The sequence below is a fragment of the Trifolium pratense genome, linkage group LG2 (assembly GCF_020283565.1).
Source record: "Trifolium pratense cultivar HEN17-A07 linkage group LG2, ARS_RC_1.1, whole genome shotgun sequence".
Lineage (NCBI taxonomy): Eukaryota > Viridiplantae > Streptophyta > Magnoliopsida > Fabales > Fabaceae > Trifolium > Trifolium pratense.
In genome coordinates this window covers 9,141,642-9,168,494 of record NC_060060.1, presented here as the reverse complement: position 1 = coordinate 9,168,494, position 26,853 = coordinate 9,141,642, and the positions used below count along the sequence as shown (strand labels likewise).

Below are 26,853 nucleotides of genomic sequence, written 5' to 3'. Positions count from 1 at the left end.
TCAGGCCCGAAAAAAAATCGTAGGCCAGGCTCAGGCTTGTCAAGGCCTGGCCTGGCCTGGCCTGTTCCCAAGCCTATTTATAGTATGGAAAGAATAAATTGAAAAATTAAAAGAAGAGAAAGTAATAAATAGTTAAGGGTATAATAGGAAAAATAACATTAAATACTTTATTGGTATTATAAAGCGACATATATTGTGGTACAATTTTTTTCCCCAAAGTCACATATATTATGGTACGGAGGGAGTAGCATATAAGATGTTATTGTATTGTATTCGTTTCGATAGGTATTTTTAAAAGGGTCGTGTCAAACAGTGCTCCCGGGGCACTTGTTAAGCATACCTAAAAAGAAAATAAAAAATAAAATTTATATTGAAAAGACAACTTTTTGTACTTTTGAGGCATTAAATGCACGCATTTCAAGACAAATATTTTAACATGGGGCACTGTTTAGCATTTTCTTTTTTAAAATATCAAATTTTTATAATTTTTACTATTATATAATAAAAAAATATTAATCGTCAAATTTATGCATTGATATGCATGAAACAATTAACTATAAATCACTCATTATGAGACGGACCCAATAGCCTACATGTGATACAGCAGGTCCCTGCAGTTAAATACAACTGCAGGCAATCCATTTCCGTTGTTTATAAATAGCAACTAACACATAGTATTCTTTTAGACGATTTTCAGCACAGGTTTCTCACTAATTCATATTAATTTAAAGGTTTCTCATGAAACTTGCTTTGATTATTTTATTATCATCACATTACACTTTCATTCCTTTTGTTATTATAATGATGAATTCAACACATTGATTTTTGTTCATCTTAATGGCTCTTTGTCCTTTATGTTTTCTTTCCAAATCTCCTTTTCTTCTCTCTATCTTCTTATTTGTTCCTATACTAATCAAATGGTTTTTAGAGTATCATTTAGTATCTGAAATTCCTTGTTGTATACACCGAATGATATGTAAATATTTACTTTACTTAAGTACATTGTTTTTTTAAAGCACTTGTGAGTTGTTTCCATTTGATGTTTGCAGAAATCATCTACTTCTCCTTGCAGTGATACACACAGTCACCTGTTCACATTTTAATAAGGTATAATAACTTTTCTTCTTCTTTTTTCTTTGTTTTTTGTTTCACGTTTATAACATCGATTCTTTAAGTTTTTTAGGTAATAAGTATGTCTTTTTAAAGCATAAAACATTTGTATTGTTATTTGTTATCCTTTTTCATGCGTCTGCGATAAAAGGTGCATATGTGGGCGTTTTGGTGATTATGTGGCCATTTTGGCGCTTATGTGGCAACTCCAAATTAGTAATTTACATTTTTTTAATTTATTTTTGTTAAAAGTAAAATTTCCAAAAAAAAATATTAATAAAAAAAATCTTATGTGTTTCATCATCTTCAACCTGACATCATCAAAGAGATACCTAGTTTTGTCATTGGTGTAGATTCAAAGCTGAATTTCTTAGACTTTGCAACTGACATTGTTAACATTTAAAAACAAAAATTTAAAGTAATAAACAATCACCAAAAACATAAAATAAAATAAAATAAAATAAAATAGAAATGAACCTTTTATCGGAGATAGATGGAAAAGGACAACGATGCAAACATTATGACTTAAGGGATCTATTTGTAATTTAAAAAACTTAGAGAACCAATTTGATACAAAATTTAAAGGACATTTGATTGCATTTGACCTTTGGATTATTTTCTATGTTTAAGAATCTTTTTCTTCTTAAAATCAACTTTTTTTTATATATTTAAAATTTATTGGTGATCTAATTTAAAATCAACTTATTGGTGTTTCCTATACTGTTAGATACCACTCCCTCCGTTCCAAAATATAAGTTACTTTGGCCTTTTTACTCATATTAAGGAATTGTTAACTTTTGTGAATGTTGTCAAAAATTATAATGTTTTTCCTCTTTTACCCTTAACATAATATTTAAAGCTTTGTAAAAGAAAAAAAGACTTAATAACTTCTCCCTTCTCTCTCATTTAAAGCATGACATGGGAAAACTAAAACAAAATATGGAAAAAGAGAATAAAAAGGGTAATTTAGGAAGATCAACAATAATTATACATTGATATTGTAAAACGATTTACGTTTTAATACAATTTTTTTTCCAAAGTGACTTACATTTTGGAACGGAGACTATGCTAAAAAGAAGATGAAGGATTTTTGGAGCATAATTTGTGGGAACTCTTCAAATGGTGAAAGCCTTTATGATCCTTTAAATGGCCAGTTAAATGAAGTTGATACTGTTAGCAATGTAACACCATTTTCCAAAGCTGGATTCTTTAGTAAGATTTCATTTTGGTGGTTGAATACGTTGCTGAAAAGAGGTCAAGAAAAGACACTTCTCGATGAGGATATCCCCGAGTTAAGAGAGTCTGACCGAGCAAAAAGTTGTTATTTTTCGTTTGTAGAACAATTAAACAAACAAAATCAACACGAGCCACCATCACATTCTTCGATTTCATGGACAATAATTTTGTGCCACCGAAGAGAGATTTTGATAACAGGATTGTTTGCTTTGCTCAAGGTACTCGCTATATCTTGTGGCCCTCTACTTCTAAATGCTTTTATATTGTTTTCCGAGGGTAATGAAAGTTTCGAATATGAAGGATATATATTGGCCATATCACTCTTCTTCATAAAGATCATAGAATCCCTATCACAAAGACAATGGTATTTTCGCAGTAGACTTGTTGGGATGAAAGTTCGATCACTACTTACTGCCGCCATTTATAAAAAAATATTAAGGCTATCGAATTCTGCTAGACTGGTTCACTCTAGTGGTGAGATAATGAATTATATAACTGTAGATGCTTATAGAATTGGAGAATTTCTATTTTGGTTTCACAAGACTTGGACAACAATTCTTCAACTGTGTATTGCATTAGTAATTCTTTTCCGCGCAATTGGACTAGCAACAATAGCCTCATTGGCGGTGATAGTTCTCACCGTGCTTTGCAACACTCCACTAGCAAAGTTACAACACAAGTTTCAGAGAAAACTAATGGTGGCACAAGATGAGAGATTAAAAGCTAGTTCTGAGGCACTTATGAATATGAAAGTGTTGAAGTTATATGCATGGGAAACCCATTTTAAAAACGCCATAGATTACTTACGAAACACGGAACTCAAATTGTTATCTGCAGTGCAATTAAGAAGAACGTACCTTGTCTTTCTTTTTTGGACATCGCCGATGTTGGTGTCTTCTGCTTCCTTTTTGGCATGTTACTTCTTGAAAGTTCCTTTGCATGCAAGTAATGTTTTCACCTTCGTGGCAACTTTGCGCCTTGTTCAAGATCCAATTACAGGCATCCCAGATGTTATTGCAGTGGTTATTCAAGCAAAAGTTGCATTTGCTAGGATTGTTAATTTTCTCGAGGCACCAGAACTGCAAAGTGAAAATTTTAACAACAGATGCTTAAATGATAACATTAAAGGCTCAGTTTTGATCAAATCGGCTGACTTTTCATGGGAAGGTAATTTATCAAAGCCAACACTAAGAAACATAAATTTGGACGTTAGACGCGGACAAAAGGTGGCTATCTGTGGAGAAGTTGGCTCAGGAAAATCAACCCTCTTAGCAACAATTCTAGGAGAAGTTTCAAAGACACAGGGAACTGTAAGTTTTTATTCCCTATCTGTTCATACAATACACTGATAAATCATGTGATAGTCTAATTGGTTATAGTTCGGATAATATTCCCATTGTTTTTCCGCAAATTCAACGTACTATAATAACAAAAAAACAAATGTCTTTTCCCACAATGTAATATAAGCTAAATGGATACACAATAATGTCCTATCATATGTTTCCTTTTTGAATTACAGATTGATGTTTATGGGAAGTTTGCATATGTTTCTCAAACAGCGTGGATACAAACAGGTACAATCCGGGAAAATATTTTGTTTGGGTCGGTGTTTGATGATCACAGATATCACGAAACACTTCAAAGGTCTTCACTGATAAAGGACCTTGAGTTGCTTCCCTATGGTGACCTCACCGAAATAGGTGAGAGGGGAGTAAATTTAAGTGGAGGTCAAAAGCAGCGAATTCAACTTGCTCGAGCTCTTTATCAGAATGCAGATATATATCTATTAGATGATCCATTTAGTGCTGTTGATGCGCATACTGCAAAAAAATTGTTTAATGTAATGACATCTTTTCACATAATACTTTTACATGTCTAGTGTGATGTTTTTTAATTTTTTTTATTGAAGACAACTTTGATACTTTGCAGGAATATATCATGGAAGGACTCAAAGGGAAAACAGTCTTACTCGTGACACATCAAGTCGACTTCCTCCCAACGTTTGATTCTATTTTGGTAAATTTCATTTTGCAGCACTCATATTAATTTGACTGATTTCAAACTAAATTATGGTTGATTATTATTCATTTATAGTTGATGTCAGATGGGGGAATTCAACAAGCTGGTCCATATAACCATCTACTAACATCCAGTCAAGAATTCCATGACCTTGTCAATGCTCACAAAGAGACTTCGGGTTCTGACCAACTTGCGAGTACTACTTTTCCGCAGAGACATTCAACTTCTACAAAGATTACGCAGGCTTTCGTGTTGAAGCAATTTAAAGAACCAAATGGAAATCAATTCATTAAGCAAGAAGAAAGAGAGAAAGGAGACACAGGATTGAAGCCTTACTTACAATATTTGAATCAGATGAAAGGCTATATATTCTTCTTCGCGGCTTCCCTTTGTCACCTTATTTTCGTTGTCTGTCAAATATTGCAAAACTCATGGATGGCTGCTAATGTTGATAATCCTCGTGTCAGCACGTTGCGATTGATTTTAGTTTATTTACTCATTGGTGTTTCTTCAGTATTTTTCTTGTTGATCAGAAGTCTACTTTTAGTTGCTTTGGGTCTTCAATCATCGAAGTATTTATTTCTACAACTGATGAACTCCCTCTTTCGTGCACCGATGTCCTTTTACGACTCTACACCATCAGGAAGGATACTTAGTAGGGTGAGTTTAATAAACATTTATTTTCCTTCCTCTAACACGGAACGAGTAAAATAGTATTTTAACCGTTATCATTGTTTAGGTTTCGTCTGATCTGAGCATTATGGATAATGACATCCCATTCAGCCTCACTTTTGCAGTGGCAGGAACTCTAGTTTTTTATTCCAGTCTTACAGTTTTGGCAGTTGTTACTTGGCAAGTCTTAATTGTGGTTATTCCGATGGTTTATGTTGCTGTTCGATTGCAGGTAATGAACAGATTCTTCTTTGAATAACATTGTAATTTTTCATAAAATAACAGTTAGAAAGGCGTCATGCTTAACTAAATAATGTTCAATCCTTCATAAGTATATGGGCATGTTTAAAACTTTTAACCATTTTTCAACTTTTATTTTGGGTAAATTTTTAATAACTTTTTATATAATCTAAATTTTTGCTTAATTTTGTATATTAAGTAAGGTATATTGTGTCTTTTAAGCAGAGATACTACTTTTCCTCAGCAAAAGAAGTAATGAGGATGAATGGCACAACAAAATCATTTTTAGCTAACCATGTAGCTGAAACTGTTGCTGGAGCTGTGACAATAAGAGCTTTTAAGGAGGAGGTTCGGTCTTTTGAGAAGAACCTCGGTTTAATTGATATTAATGCTGGTGCTTTTTTCCATAGTTTTGCCGCAAATGAGTGGTTAATCCAACGGTTAGAAACAATCAGTGCAGTTGTACTCACCGCTGCGGCACTTTGCATGGTTATGCTCCCCACTGGAACATTCTCCTCGGGTGAGAATTTTTTCGTAATAGTCTTTACGATATTATTTGTTTTTATCCTAAAACAGTAACATCAGTTATCTTGATGCAAGTTTCTAAATATCAACATAGACTTTCATAACAGGAATTATTGGCATGGCTCTATCTTATGGCCTGTCACTAAATGCTTCCTTAGTATTTTCAATTCAAAATCAATGCACTCTTGCAAATCACATAATATCAGTAGAGAGGCTAAATCAATATATGCATATACAAAGTGAGGCAGAAGAAATAGTAGAAGAAAATCGTCCCCCTTCGAATTGGCCAGTTACAGGAAAAGTAGAAATAAATGATTTGAAGGTAAATGGTACTTAATTAAAAAAAGCGCAGCATAATGGTCAGAAAAAATACAGCTCGAATGAACCTAAAAAAATTTTGTTTTTACCATGTCAGATACGATACAGGTCCGATGGACCATTTGTACTTCATGGGATTACATGCACATTTAAAGCACGACACAAGATCGGTATTGTTGGAAGAACAGGCAGCGGGAAATCAACACTTATTAGTGCTTTGTTTCGTCTTGTGGAGCCAGCAGACGGAAAGATTATTGTTGACGGAATTGACATATCATCCATCGGCCTTCATGACTTGAGGTCATGTTTTGGGGTTATACCTCAGGATCCTACACTTTTTAATGGGACAGTAAGATATAACTTGGACCCTGTATCGCAGCATACTGATCACGAGATATGGGAGGTAAAACATGCTTAAATTTTTTATCTTTGATATGCATAGAATATGTGGACTAATTGTTGATCAATATGAAGGTTCTTCGGAAGTGTCAATTGCGAGAAGTTGTTCAAGGGAAGGAAGAGGGTTTAAACTCCTCAGGTACACTTCAAATTTGATTGTTATAACTCTGCTACAAGTTCATTAATATTAGTAATGACTAGTGAGAAATGGTTATCTAGTTGTTGAGAATGGATCAAACTGGAGTATGGGACAAAGGCAGTTATTCTGTTTGGGGCGTGCACTTTTGCAAAGAAGTAGGATATTGGTGTTGAACGAAGCAACTGCTTCAATTGATAATTCAACTGATATGATTCTTCAGAAAACCATTAGAACCGAGTTTGCGGATTGTACAGTGATCACAGTAGCACACAGGATACCAACTGTGATGGATTGCAGTATGGTTCTTTCAATCAGTGATGGTAAGATTTTTTTCTATGTTGATGAAAAATTTTATTTTTCTAATATGTGGACAAGCTAAGAGTGAAAAAAATTTAAGTTTTACCGACACATACTTGATTGGACACACACCAAACACGATGTTGTTGAGGAGAGGATACACTTGCATTCAGCTAGTTGGAGTGTAATAAACAATGAGGTTATTTGTTTTCTTGAAAGAAAAGCCTCTGACCGTGTTAACAGGAAAATTGGCGGAGTATGATGAGCCGATGATCTTGATGAAGAGAGAAGAATCATTGTTCAGGCAACTTGTCAAAGAATACTGGTCTCACTCTCAGTCTGCAGATTCGCATTGACGCTACCAGAATTATATTGCACAATTCACTATTGTTCAGCAATACACTATTTTAGTATAGAATGTTATCAAATAACGCCTATTATGGTGTTATAACGCTTTAGCGTAGTGTCTGTTGTGGTGCTATAGCAATTTAGCAGAGCAGAATTTGAACAAACTATTATTTTCCACGACCTAAGTTAATTGTTTTGGTGACAAATGTGATATGTGATTAATAACACTACTTTTTTTTTAGCACACATTATACTTTTCCAACACATGCCTCCAACTTAGGTCACAAGCTAGCGTTACCAATCTCGACATTAATATAACACTACTTATGAGTTATTAAATGAGTTATCTTCTAACTTGTGTCACTTTCTATGTTTCTCCTATGAGTTGTATCTTTAATAATGAAACCTTGTTAATTGTTTAGAGTTCCACACACTCTCAATAAAGCTGTTTGTTACTTTTTTGCCAGTAAATGAAGTGGCAAGCACCACTAAAAGTCTAAGACTCACACACAACTACAAAGTCTCGGGTTTGAGCCTGGGTAAGGTGTCCAGCTAAACAATATCGGCCGGCATTATCAATTTAGTTAGGCTTTATGGACAAGTTCTTTGAGTTTTTGTTACCTCTCCTCAGTATCCGTCAAGGACCTACTAGTCCGGGATAATCCCACCGTCCACTAACAGAGCCCAATTGAATTCAAAGCGAAGTTCTGTATGGACTGACTCAACACAGAAATCAGCACCGAACCTAAAACCTGAAGAGGAGCACACTTTTAGTCCCAAGCCTACAACTCTTACCTTTTGTTACGCTAAGAATGATTACAAAAATTCTTGATTATGTAAAATTGTCATTCTCCAACATTATGAATTGTTACAAATAGGAACAATGAGTTTAAGAAAATAGTAATAATGCTTAAAAAAAATTGAGAACAAGCAACAGAAAAACAGAGAAATGAGTTTGTCGCTGAGGTCGGAGAAGAAATCGTCAGTCATCTGAAGAGGGAAGAATTATCCATTTGAAATGAATAAAACAAAACAAATTTTCTTTATTTAAAAATATCAATTTGAAAAGGGCTAACTTGAAACCTAAAAATAAACGTAAGAGACCAAATAAACGTAAGGACCAAATATATAGTTAAGCCGAAACAAAATAAGTTTAGACTTTTAATTTTTCTTTTAATAAAAAAAAACTAAAATACAAGCAAAATTCATGTGATACCTAACCCCATCGAAGATACCCGAACCTCGTCGGGGATACCTTATTCCTATTGAGTATGGGTTTTGAGTTATATTTTTTATCCCCGCTTGAAATTGAGATGGGTTTGGGAAAACCTGAACTTTATAGATTTAAGGAGGACAAAATCTGCCCTGCCCCATGGCCAAGTTGGATTTAACCTACATTGTTTCTCAATGAGATTCGAATCAAATACATCATCCGTCCCAAAATGAGTGACACATTTGACTGTTTCACGTATGTCGATGCATAATTTTGACGATTAATATTTTTAATTGTATAATAGTCAAAATTATAAAAACTTGATACTTTAAAAATATTCATCACAACGAATCCAATAACATCTTATATGCTAATATTTATTTTTAAAAATATAGTCAAAACAAGTTATATGCATAGTATATATAGTCAAAATGTTCACTCATTTTGAGGTGGAGGGAGTAATGGATAATAATGTTTTTATGGTGGACCAGTCACGAATAACATTATAACGAATACAAATTTTACAAAATTCACCGTTGGATTGAAAGTTTAGATCATATAGATCATCCATAGAAAAATTTAGAAAAATTAAAAATTATTTTATATGTTATTGAGATTTGAGACACATCAAGATTAACGGTTTATTAAATAACGTAAATCTTGACGAGTCTCAATAACATATCAAATTATTTTCAAAAAAATTTAAAAAATTTATGAATGATCTATACAATATAAATTTTCAATCCAATATTAAATTTTTTAAAATTCATATTCGGCAGATCACTTGTCCACGGTGGACCCGTAGTATTAGCCATCTGCCATGTTTTCAATACTAGGGAAGATGTTACTTTACATGATGAATATGGTTGTCCATATGTTGGTTAAAACGTCCTTATTATGTTCACCCCCTAGTACTCTTTTAAAACATTATTAGGAGGCATGTGTGATGTAAGAGACAAAGGTCACATTATAATGATGATGTCCACAATTCTGAAAAAGAATTCATTGGACAAGTGTATTTAGATCCCTCTCTAATTTTGAAGTGTATCAATTGCAAATCTTCAGGACAAAGTGTAGTTTTAGAATTAGGTGAATGTTTCTGGAAAAGCTAAGGTGAACTTCTATGATAAACTCAATAAGCTACAAAGTGTAGTTTTAACTATTTTGTAAATTTCATCCTTCATCTAAATATTTATTTCTTCCGGTCACTATTATAAATAAAAAACTTAACTTTTAAGTTTATGAAAAAATAATGTAATATCTAGTCAATAATATAAATTAAATATATTATTTTTCAATGAACTTAAAAAATAATTTTTTACTTATAATAATAACCGAAGGATGTATTAAATCAACTTTCAAAGTTTTTCTATTCAAAATCTAACCTTCCTACCCTACTTGTTCTAAGTACTAAGTGCTCCCTCCGTCCCAAATTATAAGAGAAAATAAAAAAATCACACTTATTAAGAAAAAGTAAAATATGAGAATTTGAAATATGTTTTTGTGGGTTTTTCTGGGAATAAGTTGCATAGGAAGATGTAAAAACAATTTTTATTGGTTGTTGTTTATTGAGAAAATGGTAGAGAGAGAAAATTAAATGCAATTTGCATTTAATTTTATGAGAATAAGGAAAAAACATTCTTAAAAATGACTTTCTCCCTTATAATTTGGGACAAAAAAAATGGATTTTTTTTCTTATAATTTGGGACGGAGGAAGTACTAACTATGCAATAACTAGACATGTATTTAATATGCTTTTAAATCTAACATTCCTACCCCACTTGTACTAGCACGCTATACGTTGTTGTTTGCGAGTATAATTAATTAATGATTTTTCTTTATTTTAGAATTAAAATAATTATTTAACGGATATCAATTTGATTAAAATAGAATTGCGAATTTTTTATTTTTAAATGATATTGTTGACAATTATTAAGATTTTTAATAATTTTAAGGGTCATGCTAACTAATGTCCCTGGACACTAGTTAAGGAACTAAAAAGGGAAAGAAAAGAAAAAAATTGCATTGAAAAAACAAAAATTTAAACTTTTAAATGTTGACTTCACAAATTTCAAGATAATAATACTATCTTTTTTTTTTGGTACATATAATAATACTATCTTTAGTTGCCTTAACCAGTGCCCCTGGAGCACCGGTTAACATTTTCGTAATTTTAAATACGATCCACATTGGACCACATCGTAACATTAATTTTATGTATAAATTTTTTTTTTTACAAAACTTTTGTGTATAAAAATAACATATCCCAAAATGCTAAAATATCATGATTTTACCAACATTTTAAGTATTTATTGACCTGTTTTTCTGATATAAAAACTTCAACTATTTGTAAATGTTAGTTTTTATCGGTAATTAGCCAATTTAGCTATTTTCACCTATTTTCCCTTATTTTTGTAGGTTTTATCAGTTTATTGGAAAAATGGAAGCAAACAGAATTACATACTTCCAAGAAATTATTATTGAATCCAAGAAATGATGAGGCAAACTTTTGTCCTATTGTTTAAGAGATAAGAGAGTTTCTATTGGATCAAAGAAAGCTTACTGCAGCACTTTTTTTACTATGAAGAATATATTATCATAGGTAACTAAGCACCGCATTATCACCGAGAGCTTAACTCAATTATTAGGGACATCATACTATATGTGCAAAAGTCGGAGATCGAACCCCAAACACTCAATTTATTCACTTTTAAGGTGAAATTTCTAGCCTCTAAATTACTTAATAAAAACAAAAAAAAACTAAGCACCGCCTTGTTCAAGTTGTCTAAGCACTACCTAGTTACTTCCCAAGCCTATAAAAGGAATGCAAGACCACTCCATTTGGGGCATTCATTCTTACAAGCAGAAGCCACAAACAGTGGGGGAAGGAAGAAAATTACTAAGAGATAGAGATCAAGAGGAGCGTCAGAATCATTGATGTTATATTTCCATCTCTTTCTCGTATCGTAAGGTTATCATACTTATATATAACTAATTCTATTTGTTATTGGGATTAGGTTGAGTTAGCTATGAATAGGGGTGCTCAAATCCAAACCAATCCAAATAAAAACCGAAAACCGATCCAAAAAAACCGAAAACCGCAAAAAACCGAAGTTTTTTGGATGTGTTTGGATGTTCTTTTGTAAAAACCGCTGGATCGGATCGGATTTCGGATTGATTTCTTAAAACCGATCCAAACCGAACTAAACCGCATACATATATTTTAATGTTTATTTATCTTTTCATTAGTATAAATATATATATTGCATTAACCTTTTTTTTCATTTTAAATTTTGTTAATACTATATGTTAGTTTAATTTAATCTATTTTTTTTTCTTTTTATATGTTTCGAATATAATTGGTAATTGTCATTCCAAAATATTAATTTTCAATATATTATATGTTATATTTTACATCAAACTTAATATTTATTTTGTCAAAAATGTCAAACTATTATTTTGTAACGTTTTTTATAATATTTATATTTATTAAAAAAAATTACAATTTATAATTTGGATATCCAAAAACCGATCCAAATTAAACCGCATAATATTGGATCGGATTGGATCGGATTTTTTTTATTTGTCATCCAAAACCGAACCAAACCGCAAATGAATTTATTTTTGGATCGGATGAGTTTTTGCCTCAAAACCGATCCAAACCGAACCGCGAGCACCCCTAGCTATGAATCTATTTGTAATCTTTTATTACGGATGGTTATATATAATCTCTATTTCGTTTATATTGACGGTTTAATCCTATGCTTAATGTTTTTTCGACGAAAAACTCTGAAATTGATTATTTGACTCATAAAGTTCTAGACATAGACTTTTTGCTTAAAAGACCTGAAATAAATTCATCCGTGAATGCTAATTGCTAGACATAGTGTTAGATTCACATTCACGTACACTATTGGATCTTAATGCTAGTGTATTGATTAATCGCTCGAGGAATTAGGGGTTGATAGGTAAATTAGATCTTTCGTCGTGATCCAGGAACGAAAACGTATGATGAACGATAGGTGAAAATATAGTTGAAATTTGGAAAATATATAATAGATTAAGAGATTGCATTGGAAGAGTAGTTAACAAACACAACTCTTTCTCTATACTTAAAACAATATTAATTGTTGAACAACATTGATATCACACTAATCCATGTAGATACATATACAAAAATACTTACTTTTGATATTACATCAGAAAAATAATTACACTCGAATTTACTCGAACTATTCATCTTAAAAAACTATTAATCTCCTGAGTTCAATTTTTATTTCATGTGAAACTTTGGTTTCAATATTTTTCTATTATCACTTCACATGTTCAAAGTTTATTGAATACTCCTACTTTTTTTCCTTTCTTTATTATAATAATACATACATTGATTTCTTCATTTTCTTTTTGGTCAAAGGATTTAGGCCCTCAATAAGATGCATCAAATGCAAACTAGTAACAATAGAATGCTGTGATCAATCACAACCATTCAATTATAAACCAACACCAAAATAATTTTATATAAAAAGATACGATTTTTAATTTAAGCTGTCTGATCTCAAATCAACGGTTAAAATTAAAAATAATATAAAGCTACATGTAACTGTTAATGGAGTGAATTCATGTCCCCTAATTATCCACGTTTAAATTTAATGGTCCTACAGCAACCATATTATGTAAAGCCTTCAAATTATAGTTGCAAATTTAATAGTAAATCTAAATGATAGTGATTCACTACCCAACCACTTAAAATATCAATAAATACAACTATATAATAAAAATGTACTATTCACAGAAATAGTCAAAGGATTTTTGACCATCTGATTAGAATCAGATGGTCCAAACCTCGAGCTCAATAATTTTTTAGAATGTTTAATCAAAATCTACTTAATATTAATGACACTATAATAGTGGCTAAAAATTTCACTAAATGAATTATCCGATGTTCGAACTCCAACCTGTATATATAATACAACGTTCCTACCAACCAACCAACCAACTGAGCTAAAAAAAACTCACGTGACCAAATTTTAACTATCTTTGTTCCTTAAGATTAAAATGTTGAGCTTTGGGTGCGTTTGATTTGCTAAAAAACAGGGGACTGGACAGGACAACTTTTGTTGTACTCTGTTTGATTTGAAATTTGTTATGGGACTGGACAAATTAGATAGCAAGGGACAGGACAAAAACAAGATTTTTTGTCCCTCACTAAACCACGGGACAACTTTTTGTCCACAGTACAAATATAAAAAATACGAAAATACCCATTTTATTTTCGAATATAAAAATATTATCGTCCTATATCTTTCCGGTACAGGTTTGTCCTGTCCTGTATTATCTTGTTCTGTCCTGTACTGTTCTGTCCAGTCCTTGCTGTTTTACGAATCAAACGCACCCTTAAGGTGACAAGTAGATATGAAACATTATTAAATTTATCCGTGCATTACGGGTCAATACTTGATATTTAGGATTCATGTGTAACTTGCTATGATTATTTTTCTATTATGACTTCTCACGTTCATTCTTTTCTTATATTTTATTGAATTATTTTTTCATCATAATTATATTGAAGTCTATATACACACTCATTTCTTCTTTTTCTTTTCAGATAAGTTACATTATTTTATTTCCATGAGAATTCAACTATATTAAGGGTCTCATATGTATCCTTAAACTTTTCTATTCCAACTCTCATTTTCTTTCTAAGAAATAAAAACAAGTTGCATGTAATTGTTGGTTGTTTCCATTTTATGTTTTTCATTCACAGGAGAAAACTGTTCACATTCTAAGGTTTTTATTTTACCTTTTATTTTATTTTCTATGTTTTAGAATTCAAATTAGTAATGAACTTTTTTTCTATCATTTTCAATATGTATCTGACAAAATATTCAATACAAAAGACATGATATTTTTTCCATTTTTGTAACAGATTTTGAGCTAAAAAGAAGATGGATGATTTTTGGAGCATGATTTGTGGAGACTATGATTGTTCTAAGAATGAAGAAAAGTCTTTATGTTATGATTTAACTCTTTTGAAAGATCCTTCTTCATGTATCAACCATGTCTTAGTTATTTTCTTTGATGTTTTAGTGTTGATATTGATATTCATCATGATCTTAAAGTCTTCTTTGAGACCCTATTGGAGGAATCAAGTAAGATATTCAAACTTGCAGCTAGTTTCTGCCATAACCAATGGATTTCTTGGGATATTGCATTTATCTTTAGGAGTATGGTTTTTAGAGGAGAGTTTAAGAAAAACTCACAAAGCATTTCCTCTTCATTGGTGGTTGCTAGAACTCTTTCATGGTTTCACTTGGTTAGTTGTAAGTTTAACCATTAGTCTTCGGATAAAACAAATCGCAAAAGCATCGATGTGGTTTTTTTCTATGCTTATATTCTTTGTTTCTGGTATATTATGTGCATTATCCATGTCTTATGCAATTGAAAGTAGAGAATTGTCACTCAAGGTAGCTTTTGATATTATATCATTTCCAGGAGCAGCTTTGTTGCTTTTGTGCACATACAAACGATGTAAATGTAACGATACTGACAGAGAAATTGATGATGATAGTCTTTGTACTCCTTTGAATGGCGAGTTCAATGAAACTAATCTTACTAGCCATGTTACTCCATTTGACAAAGCTGGATTCTTTAATAAGATTTGGTTTTGGTGGTTGAATCCGTTGATGAAAACGAGTCAGGAGAAAACACTTCAAGACGAGGATATTCCAAACTTGAGAGAGTCTGACCGTGCAGAAATTTGTTATGTGTCGTTTATGGAACAGTTAAACAAAGAAAGACAATGTGAAACATCGTATCAGTCATCGGTTTTATGGACAATCATTTCGTGCCACCGAAGAGAGATTTTGGTAACCGGATTCTTTGCATTGCTTAAGGTACTCGCTATATCTTCTACTCCTTTACTTCTGAATGCCTTTATATTGGTTGCTGAGGGTAATGAAAGTTTCAAATATGAAGGTTATGTGTTGTCTGTATCACTCTTTCTTATAAAAATCATAGAATCACTATCACAAAGACAATGGTATTTCAACACTAGACTTGTTGGGATGAAAGTTAGATCACTACTTAATGCAGCCATTTATAAGAAAATATTAAGGCTATCCAATTCTGCAAGAATGATTCATTCTGGTGGCGAGATAATGAATTATATGATCGTTGATGCATATAGAATTGGAGAATTTCCGTTCTGGTTTCACCAGACATGGACAACAATCCTCCAATTGTGTATTGCATTAGTAATTCTTTTCCGCACAATTGGATTAGCGACACTAGCATCATTGGCAGTAATAGTTTTTACCGTGATTTGCAATTATCCACTAGCAAAGTTACAACATAAGTATCAGAGCAAACTTATGGTGGCACAAGATGAGAGATTAAAGGCGAGTTCTGAAGCTCTTGTGAATATGAAAGTGCTGAAGTTGTATGCATGGGAAAAACATTTTAAGAATGTTGTAGATTTCTTAAGAAATGCGGAACTCAAATTGTTATATGCAGTGCAATTAAGAAGAACATACAATACCTTTCTCTTTTGGACCTCTCCAATGTTGGTGTCTACTGCTTCTTTTCTAGCATGTTACTTCTTGAATGTTCCTTTGAATGCAAGTAATGTTTTCACTTTTGTGGCAACTGTGCGCCTTGTTCAAGAGCCAATTACCAGTATCCCAGATGTTATTGCGGTGGTCATTCAGGCAAAAGTTGCATTTGCTCGAATTGTTAATTTCCTTGATGCACCAGAACTGCAGGGTGAAAAATTGAAGAACAGATGCTTCAATGATGACCTCAAAGGCTCCATTTCAATAAAATCTGCTAACTTTTCATGGGAAGGTAATGTATCAAAGCCGACACTAAGGAGCATAAATTTAGAGGTTCGACATGGCCAAAAAGTGGCTATTTGTGGAGAAGTTGGCTCAGGCAAATCAACCCTCTTAGCAACAATTCTTGGAGAAGTACCTAAAACACAGGGAAATGTAAGCTTTCTACTCCTATACAAAGTATTTTTCCAATATGTCGTATCCGATAAATGGATACACTAAAGTGTATAGTGTCTGATCATATAAATTTAGCTTGATGTATGGAATTTTTCTGTCCTTCATTTCAGGTGTATTATTATTGACTTCTGAATCTCCATTTTGAATTACAGATTGATGTTTATGGGAGGTTTGCATATGTTTCTCAAACAGCATGGATACAAACAGGTACAATACGGGAAAATATTTTGTTCGGATCTGAATTGGAAGATCAAAGATATCAAGAAACACTTCAGAGGTCTTCACTGGTAAAGGACTTTGAGTTGCTTCCCTACGGTGACCTAACCCAAATAGGTGAAAGAGGAGTTAATTTAAGTGGAGGTCAAAAGCAGCGAATCCAACTTGCTCGAGCTCTTTATCAGAATGCTGATATATATCTATTAGATGATCCATTTAGTGCTGTTGATGCGCATACTGCAAAAAATTTGTTTAATGTAATGACATCTTTTTTCACATACTACTTTTTTTTTTTTTTTTGATAGGAAACAAACTTTCACATACTACTTTTATATATCTAGCTAGTGTCATATTTTACTAAAGATTGCTTTGAAACTTTATAGGAATATATCATGGAAGGTCTCAAAGGGAAAACAGTCTTACTTGTGACTCATCAAGTCGACTTCCTCCCTGCGTTTGATTCTGTTTTGGTAATTTCTTTCATCTGAAAGCAACAGTTATGGCACTGTGGCCGATTTATAGGTAAATTATTGTTGATCAAGTTTTTTTATTTATTTCCAGTTGATGTCAGACGGGGTAATCCTACAAGCTGGTCCATATAACGAGCTATTGACGTCAAGCAAAGAATTCAATGACCTTGTCAATGCTCACAAGGAGACTGCTGGTTCTAACCAGCAGCTTGTCGATGTTACTTCTTCTAAGCAATATTCAACTACTAGAAACGTTAAACAAGATCTCGTGGAAAAACAGTTTAAAGAAACAAATGGAAATCAATTAATTAAGCAAGAAGAAAGAGAGAAAGGAGATGCAGGGTTGAAGCCTTACTTACAATATTTGAATCAGATGAAAGGCTATATATTCTTCTCGATGGCTTCGCTTTGTCATATTCTTTTTGTTACTTGTCAGATATTGCAAAACTCGTGGATGGCTGCTAATGTTGACAATCCGCTTGTCAGCACATTGAAATTGATTTTAGTTTATTTCCTTATCGGTGCTATTTCGACAGTTTTCTTGTTCACCAGAAGTCTACTTGTAGTAGCTTTAGGTCTTCAATCATCAAAATATTTATTTTCACAGTTGATGAACTCCCTCTTTCGTGCACCTATGTCATTTTACGACTCGACACCATTGGGAAGGATACTTAGTAGGGTGAGCAAAATAAACAAATTTTTCCTTCCTATGAAATCAAAGAGAAGAAATAACATTCTAACTGTTATTTCAAATGTTTAGGTCTCATCGGATATGAGCATTACGGATCTTGACATTCCATTTAGTCTCACATTTGCTGTCGGAGGAACCATAGTTTTTTACTCTAGTCTTACAGTTTTGGCAGTTGTCACATGGCAAGTCTTGATTGTGGCTATACCAATGGTTTATGTTGCTATCCGCATGCAGGTAAATGAACTTCAAATTATATTGCAATGGCGAAATAGTGTTCACTCTATTTTAAGTATATATGGACAAGTTTAAAACTTTTAACCGTGCTTCATCTTGTTTTTGGTATATTTTGTGTGTTATGAGCAGAGATACTATTTTACCTTAGCGAAAGAAGTGATGCGGATAAATGGCACAACAAAATCATCATTAGCTAATCATGTAGCTGAAACTGTTGCGGGAGCTACAACAATAAGGGCTTTTGAGGAGGAAGATCGTTCTTTTGAGAAGAACCTTGGTCTAATTGATATTAATGCAAGTGCTTTTTTCCATAGTTTTGCCTCAAATGAGTGGTTGATCCAGCGGTTAGAAACAATCAGTGCGGTTGTTCTTACCGCTGCAGCACTTTGCATGGTTATGCTCCCTCCTGGAACTTTTACCTCAGGTGATAATTTGGTCATTATTTTCTCTGAAATATCATCAAATTATTTGTTTTTATCCTAAAACAATAACATCATCCTTTATTCCAGGAATTATTGGGATGGCACTATCGTATGGCCTCTCATTAAACAATGCCTTAGTATTTTCAATTCAAAATCAATGCACTCTTGCAAATTACATAATATCAGTAGAGAGGCTAAATCAATATATGCATATACAAAGTGAGGCCGAAGAAATAGTAGAAGGAAATCGTCCTCCTATGAATTGGCCCGATGCAGGCAAAGTAGAAATAAATGACTTGAAGGTAATTGGTACTTATTTTGAAACTGTGAAGTATAATGTTGAGGAAAAAAGAAGTTTAAATGAACTGCATAATTAGTTTATTTTTATCATTTCAGATACGATACAGATCCGATGGACCACTCGTACTTCATGGGATCACGTGCACATTTAAAGCAGGTCACAAGATTGGTATTGTTGGCAGAACAGGCAGTGGGAAATCGACTCTTATCAGTGCATTATTTCGTCTTGTGGAACCAGCAGGAGGAAAAATTGTAGTTGATGGAATAGACATATCATCTATTGGCCTTCATGATTTGAGGTCGCGTTTTGGGGTTATACCTCAGGATCCTACCCTCTTTGATGGGACAGTAAGATATAATTTGGACCCTTTATCTCAACACACTGATCAAGAGATATGGGAGGTAAAATTTGATACAATCTATAATATATCTTGATTTTACCGAGAAAATATGGACTAATTTTTTTTCAATACGAAGGTTCTTGGGAAGTGTCAGTTGCGAGAAGTTGTCCAAGGAAAAGAAGAGGGTTTAAATTCTTCAGGTACACTTTTAAGATTCAATGTTATAGCTATGGTGAAAGTACCTTGTATTGCAAGTTAGTAATGACTAATGAAAACTGTTATCCAGTTGTCGAAGATGGATCAAATTGGAGCATGGGACAAAGGCAGTTATTCTGTTTGGGGCGTGCTCTTTTGAGGAGAAGTAGGATATTGGTGTTGGACGAAGCAACTGCTTCGATTGATAATTCTACTGATCTGATTCTGCAAAAAATCATTAGGGCTGAGTTTGCAGATTGTACGGTGATCACAGTAGCTCATAGGATACCAACTGTGATGGATTGCAGTATGGTTCTTGCTATAAGTGATGGTAAGTTTCGTTTTAGTTTTGCTGTCCCTAGCTACCTCAACTAATCAATAGATCCATATCCATTTTATTATGTTGATGATACATAATCCATTGCCAACAAAAGTTGGTTTTTCTTAAGTGTGCAAACAAACAAAGGTATTTTATTTAAGATTTCGGCCTTGTATAACACATAGATAGCATGTAATATATAAGGCACATGACTGTGATAAATTTAAGTGAAGAATATGATACCACTGACTGTGTTTTCAGGAAAACTGGCGGAGTATGACGAGCCAATGAGCTTGATGAAGAGAGAAGAATCGTTGTTCAGGAAACTCGTCAAGGAATACTGGTCTCATTTTCAGTCTGCAGAATCACATTGATCCTTTTCTGTTGTACTGGCAATATATCAAGAATGTGAGCAGGATGCAAAATGTGTTTCTAGATTTGGTTGGAAAAATAACAGAAAAGTGTCATATAGTGAGTTTGAAGGAAGATTCTAGAGTAAGGTAAGTAGGAGAAAAATTCTAAATTTTTAGAGTGAGACCAAGTGAAGGAGTTGCTCCATCGGTGGCGGTTTATTATTTTTGTATCTATTTTTTTGTTTACTCATTTTACATAGTTTTATTCTTGTATGTAGTTTTTCAATTGAATATTGTAACAATATCACTTCATCTGATATAGATCAGATATCAGTATCAATATTAATATTAATTTCGTTTTGTTTTATAGATTTTGGCCGTTATCAGATTAAATTGATGGTTTATTCATTATAAAACTTCTTGATAAAAAAATTCATCATAAAACTCATAAACTGCTCACCCTAAACGACACTTACTTCCGAAAACGAATGATTATATTGGTGTTCTTGTGCATATTTAAGGACGACAGTGGTGTGGTGACCCCGCGGTAGCCAGGGTTGCTTGCCTTTCTTTTATATTTAATTTTAAAAACACGTTAACAAAGCTTGTGCGCGGTGCAAGATTATGTTATTTGTGCATGTTAGATAAAGCCATTTAAAAAACAAACGAACCGTTAACATCATTGTATGATGTTTTATTCTTAAAACACACAAGGCTTTAACAAGATACAAAGTGAAACAATATAATTATAAACTACACTACCAACTGCATACACAAACATACACAAAAACAAACACAAACAAACAAGTTGATGTGAAAAAAATATTAAATTTAAGGATTCATGTGCAACTTGCTCTAATTATTTTTCTATTATCACTTCACACGTTCATCCCCTTCTTATAGTTTATTGAATTGTTTTTTCTTTATTATAATGAAGTCTTCATACACACTTCACATAAGTGTGCATTACCAACTTCAATGTGAGCAAATTAATATTTTATAGACAGTATTGGTAGGTAAATCAATTCTGCAGATATGATCTAGATCTCGTTTGCTTTGATTATTTCTTATAGACTTTATTATAATGAAGTCTGCATACACACTCTGATTTCTTTTTTCTTTTTTTTTACTATGATATAGAGACGAACTTTCTATGACTAATCTAACGTTTATTCAAGTATACACTTGAGATCAATTTTGTAGAGTGCAGGATTAATTTTAAAAGGGTCACAATTCAAACCCCCCTTTCTTGTGACTATTTCTTCCACTTCAAACATTTTTACGGCCGGACTCCGAGTTACATAGATCTATTCTTATTCTCGTTTGATGATCAAACTTCGAATTTTGATGATCATTTGTTTATTAGTCCAATTAGGTGATATTGAACGGTGAAATTGATAAAATTCGGAATCTTCTATAAAAATCGATAGTTTTAGACAAACTTCATGACCCTTTAGTTAAAACTAGGTTTTCGATGGAACTATTATAATGATCTGTCTATACATTTGGAGTCCGATGATCAAATTCTTTTTCTCATTTGTTTCCAATTAGGTTATACTTATATTGAACAGTCGGATTGATAAAATTCAAAATCGGTAATTTTAGTAAAACTTTATGACCTTTTTATTATAACTAGGTTTTAGTGAGACTCTTATTATGATCTGTCTATACATTTGGAATCCGATGATCAAAATTGTTTTTCTCATTTGTTTATTAGTACAATTAAGTGATATTGATTTAATTAATAAACATAGATAAATATTGGAAAAATTCTTACCTAGACACAATATTTAGGCACACATACATCAATAAAAAAATTAAAATGAAAATAAAATAATCACATCAATTTATATAATTTTAATCATTTTTTCTTTAATTTTTTTTTCTTGTGTGTGTTCCTAACACCTCTATTTTATTATTGTGTGTGCCTAAGCAAATATTTTCCTAAATATTGATAGATGGCTTTTTTTATTCAATTTAATTAATTTAAATTGAAAAAATATAAAAAAAAACTCCTAACATCATGAACATCAACGACACTAATAGCAACAACAACAACAACAACAACAAAATCATCACCAACAACGTCATCAACATCCACATCATCCTCAAGACCAAGAACTAGAGCTGTCAAAACGGGCGGCCCAGACAATTTCGGGCCGGCCCGGTCGGGCTTCGGGCTTATAATTATCGCGCGTCCTATTTTTTACTCATCCGCTATATATATATATATATATATATATATATATATATATATATATATATATATATATAGAGTTAGGATCCGTTGACACCAGGTGTCAAACTTTATTTTGACACCAAATCTAATCCATTAATTCATTTTAATCTGAGGGTTTAAATTAGGCAACTTAAAAAATCGTATAAGCACTATTTTTCTTTTTCCACCGAATCCCTAGTTTTGTGTTTGGTATCTCGGATCAATATATGCAACAAACGTTATCTCGTTTCTTTCTCCTTTTTTTTTTTTTGACAAATCGTTTCTTTCTCTTTGGTAAATCACTATATGGACATTCACCATCCAAAAACATTGGTTCTATTTACTGTTCATAGGTTTTATATTTGGTTAATCACTGTTTTTAATTTTAAGCAAATTTATTATGATGTTCAGCTATTATTTCTGGGTCTATCACTCAAGGCAGGTTAGCTATTATTGTTCAGCTGCTTAACTTCAAAATTGGTACTCTTCCTTTCTATTATCTTGGAGTTCCAATTTTCAAAGGGAAGCCAAAAGTTTGTCATTTACAACCAATTGCAGACAAGATTAAAATGAAGCTATCAGCTTGGAAGGCCTCTCTTCTATCTATGGCTGGAAGGGTGCAATTGGTTAGGTCAGTGATACAAAGTATGATGATGTATAGTATATCCCTCTATTCTTGGCCTGTTTCTTTGATCAAAGAAGTGGAGAGATGTATCCGGAATTTTTTGTGGAGTGGAGATATTGAAATGAAAAAACTTGTAACTGTTTCATGGAAGAAAGTTTGCAGGCCTCTTTCTCAAGGGGGTTTGAATTTAAGATCTCTCTCAAGCTTGAATAAAGCAACAAATTTGAATCTCTGTTGGAACCTTATCAACTCTCAAAATTCATGGGCAAATCTACTAAAAGATAGAGTCATCAGGAAAAGGAATATTATCCATCATCATATCTCTTCTTCCATCTGGAGTAGTATAAAAGAAGAGTTTTCAGTAATCACAGATAATACAATTTGGCTTCTTGGCAATGGTGAAGAAATCAATTTTTGGAATGATAACTGGTGTGGTACAATTCTTGCTGAGCAATTTAATGTTCCAGTTCACATCAGACAGTCTCTTACCTCCACTGTCAGTGATTACATCCTCAATGGCCAATGGATTTTCCCTCCTCAGATGCATCAACATTTCAGCAATCTTGTCTGCATGGTTCAGCAAGAGACTATTCCTTCGGAGACTTCTCAAGATAAGCTTATATGGAAACATTCAGATACAGGTGACTTACAACTAAAGGAAGCTTATAATTTTAAGCTGCAGCAGCTTCAAGACCTTGATTGGGCCAAAGCTATTTGGAACTCAGATATTCCACCATCTAAATCCCTTTTAGTTTGGAGGCTCATGCACAACAAAATTCCAACAGATGAGAATTTAAAGGTAAGAGGTTGTTTTATCCCCTCTATGTGCAATTTGTGCAGTTGTCATGAAGAATCCACTTTCCATATCTTTTTTGAATGTGATTATGCAATCAAAATTTGGTCATGGTTTGGTAGTTGTCTTAATTTAGTGCCGCATTTCACTTCTATGGACGACATATGGAAAATTTGTGATTTGAATTGGTCTCCACAATGTAAGATTGCAGTCACTGCTGCACTGATCAATTTACTCAATATTTTATGGTTTGTTAGAAACCAGGCCAGGTTTAACAACAAATTTATTAGTTGGCGCTCTGCTATCTCAATGCTAATTGCTAGTACTTCTTTGTCTGGCAACAATACTAGCAAAGTATCTTCCAATTCCGTTAGAGACTTTACTATTCTTAAGCATTTTAAAGTCACAATTCATCATCCTAGAATACCCGTGATCAAAGAAATTTTATGGAACCCCCCTCTACCTACCTGGATCAAATGCAATATTGATGGAGCTTCCAAAGGTAATCCTGGTCTTTCCTCTTGTGGTGGCATATTCAGAAACAATGCAGCTGATTTTATTCTTGGTTTTGCCGAACCTTTAGGAATTTCTACTTCCTATCAAGCTGAATTATGTGGTGTTATTAGAGCTATAGAAATTGCCCATCAGTTCAATTGGCATAATCTGTGGCTAGAGTCAGACTCTGCAGCAGTGGTCTCGGCTGTTAGTAATGTTGCTGATACTATACCTTGGTCATTAAAAAATAGATGGCACAATGCAATGGTTCTCTTCAGGCAAATGAATTGTATTGTCACTCATATTTGCCGAGAAGGAAACCAAGTTGCTGATACACTTGCTAATCAAGGTCTTACTTTACATTCTATTACTTACTGGCATGAAGCACCTATGTTTATTAGGGATAGTTATGTAAAAAACAAGTTTGGCGTACCTGTTTTCAGGTTTTGTGTTTCTTAAATGGAGTCTTGGTCTAGTCCCCTCCATTTATATCTACTTGTTATTATATATTTATATATTTTGGGATGCCTAGCATTTAGCTAGCATCTTTTTGGTTTAAAAAAAAAAAAAATTATGATGTTTTTAAATTTTCAAGTGGACCATTTTAATTATTTGTGTCAAGTTTTAACCGGTGAAAAAAAAAATCCATTCTTTAATGTTGCCGATGTTCAGGAATTTGTCAAAGAATTTCAAGCGATCCATTGCACTTTGTTGCAATTAGCTTCCTTTAATTCTAACTGTAATATTTTGATTGAAAGTGAAATAAATAGAAGAAAGAGGAGGAACCAGAAGAGGGGAAAAGAAACAGAACTGGTTTTCAGAGAGAAAGAACGAGGAAGAAGATGGAAGAGAGATGAAAGGGGAGAGATGTAGGTGCAGACCAAACACAAAATAGGGATTTAGTGTATAAAGAAAATATTGCGCTCAAGTGATTTTTTAAGTGGCCTAATTTAAACCCTCGGATTAAAAAGAATCAACGGGTTAGATTTGGTGTTAAAGTAAAGTTTGACACCTGGTGTCAACGGATCCTGACTCATATATATATATATATATATATATATATATATATATATATATATAATAATTCTCGCGCGCCTTATTTTTACTCATCCCCTATCTACGAGTTTCTCGCGCGCCATATTTTTACTCATCCACTACCTACAAGTTTCTCGCGCGTCATATTTTTACTCACCCGCTACCTACGACTTTCTCGCGCGCCCTATTTTTACTCTTCCGCTACGTACGAGTTTCTCGCGCACCCTATTTTTATTCATCCACTACGTACGAGTTTCTCGCGCGCCCTATTTTTACTCATCCACTACCTACGAGTTTCTCGCGCTCTATTTTTACGCATCCGCTACTTACGAGTTTCTCGTGCGTCATATTTTTACTCATCCGCTACGTACGACTTTCTCGCGCGCCCTATTTTTACTCATCCGCTACGTACGAGTTTCTCGCGCGTCCTATTTTTACTCATCCGCTACCTACGAGTTTCTTGGGTGCCCTATTTTTACTCCTCAGCTACTTAAGTAATGAACGGTGTTTTATAATTTATATTACAAACTAATTTCAAATCATGCAAAACAAATTATTTATATTTATATTTTATTTTATTTTTTTAATTTTAATTTTTTCGGACTTGCGGGCCGCCCGCGGCCCATTCGGGCTAGCCCATATTTTAATCGGGCTTTGTCGGACCGGGTTAAAAAGCCCGGAAATAATTCGGGCTAAGATTTTCAATGTCCGAGCCCGAAAAAAAAATCGGGCTTGGCGGGCCGGCCCATTCGGGCTAGCCCATTTTGACAGCTCTTCCAAGAACAACAACATCCTCTTGACAAGAACAAGACCCAAAACAACAACATATTCTTCACTTTCTAAATACCCAAACCGAGATCGAGAGAGAGATGGCACCAACATAGATTTCTTCACTTTCTGTTGAAATTTCTAGTAGCACCCAAATTTTACTATCTTCTTCACTTTCTAAAAAAAAAAACTATTTTCTTCACTTTCAAAATAATCAAAACGTGCTTGTCAAAAAAATATATAAATAATCAAAATGTGAAATTTCTAGTGGCACCAACATGGATTTGGCGATTCTTCATCTCTTTTCCGGTGCCGGAGAGTTCTAGAAACAACGGCGGCGACTGTGGTGGTTGTTGTGGTGGTGGTGGTGATAGTGAAGAAATGGTGGTATTGAGGTGGTTGTGGTGGAGGTCGAAAAATGGTGGTGGCAGTGAAGAAATGGTGGTTCTGTTTATGGTGATGAATTTGAATTTATGGATTGTAGATGAAGTTGAAGAATCGAAGAAGAAGAAGATGAGAGCATGTTCTTCATTGTTGTGCAAAGAAGATGAAGTTGTAGATCTAGTTAAAGGGGCAAAAACGTAATCAACCACTCCCCTCTTTAAAAAATCTGTTTTTCTTTTATTACAAATTTCATGGGCCCCACTCATCAATAAGAACATCCACAATGGTCTCTACGCTCAACACCACATTTTTCATTCCACATTATCTTCTCTTTCTTCCATCTCTTCATTCAACACTCATTCAATTTTTACCCTCTTCAATAGTTTTTTCATTCAACACTCTACCCCACAATTTTTTATTTCATATTCTTATTTAAATTTATATTTTTGTTTTTATGATTACATAAAATTAC

General features: G+C 33.2%; 2 protein-coding genes across 4 annotated transcripts; both read left to right on the top strand.

Moving 5' to 3' along the window:
• Nucleotides 1-2,174: 2,174 nt before the first annotated feature.
• Nucleotides 2,175-7,472, top strand: LOC123905782 (ABC transporter C family member 10-like). The gene is made up of 11 exons (XM_045955510.1): nt 2,175-3,656; nt 3,866-4,186; nt 4,276-4,362; nt 4,441-5,025; nt 5,105-5,269; nt 5,503-5,797; nt 5,910-6,124; nt 6,218-6,523; nt 6,595-6,658; nt 6,739-6,978; nt 7,199-7,472. Exons 1-11 carry the CDS (start codon nt 2,190-2,192, stop codon nt 7,309-7,311), a joined length of 3,858 nt encoding a protein of 1,285 aa, XP_045811466.1. The 5' UTR covers nt 2,175-2,189; the 3' UTR covers nt 7,312-7,472.
• A 3,809-nt stretch (nt 7,473-11,281) lies between these two features.
• On the top strand, nt 11,282-20,432 carry LOC123905780 (ABC transporter C family member 10-like). Of its 3 annotated transcripts, none has more exons than XM_045955506.1 (12): nt 11,282-11,482; nt 14,443-16,501; nt 16,675-16,995; nt 17,122-17,208; nt 17,300-17,887; nt 17,969-18,133; nt 18,263-18,557; nt 18,643-18,857; nt 18,952-19,257; nt 19,333-19,396; nt 19,483-19,722; nt 19,972-20,432. In XM_045955506.1, the coding sequence occupies exons 2-12, from the start codon at nt 14,462-14,464 to the stop codon at nt 20,082-20,084; spliced, it is 4,434 nt and encodes a 1,477-aa protein (XP_045811462.1). In that variant the 5' UTR covers nt 11,282-11,482; nt 14,443-14,461; the 3' UTR covers nt 20,085-20,432. The 3 variants fall into 3 exon arrangements, with proteins under 3 accessions (XP_045811462.1, XP_045811461.1, XP_045811463.1); XM_045955505.1 differs by having other exon boundaries at nt 11,282-11,487; XM_045955507.1 differs by lacking the exon at nt 11,282-11,482 and adding an exon at nt 14,045-14,303.
• Nucleotides 20,433-26,853: the final 6,421 nt, after the last annotated feature.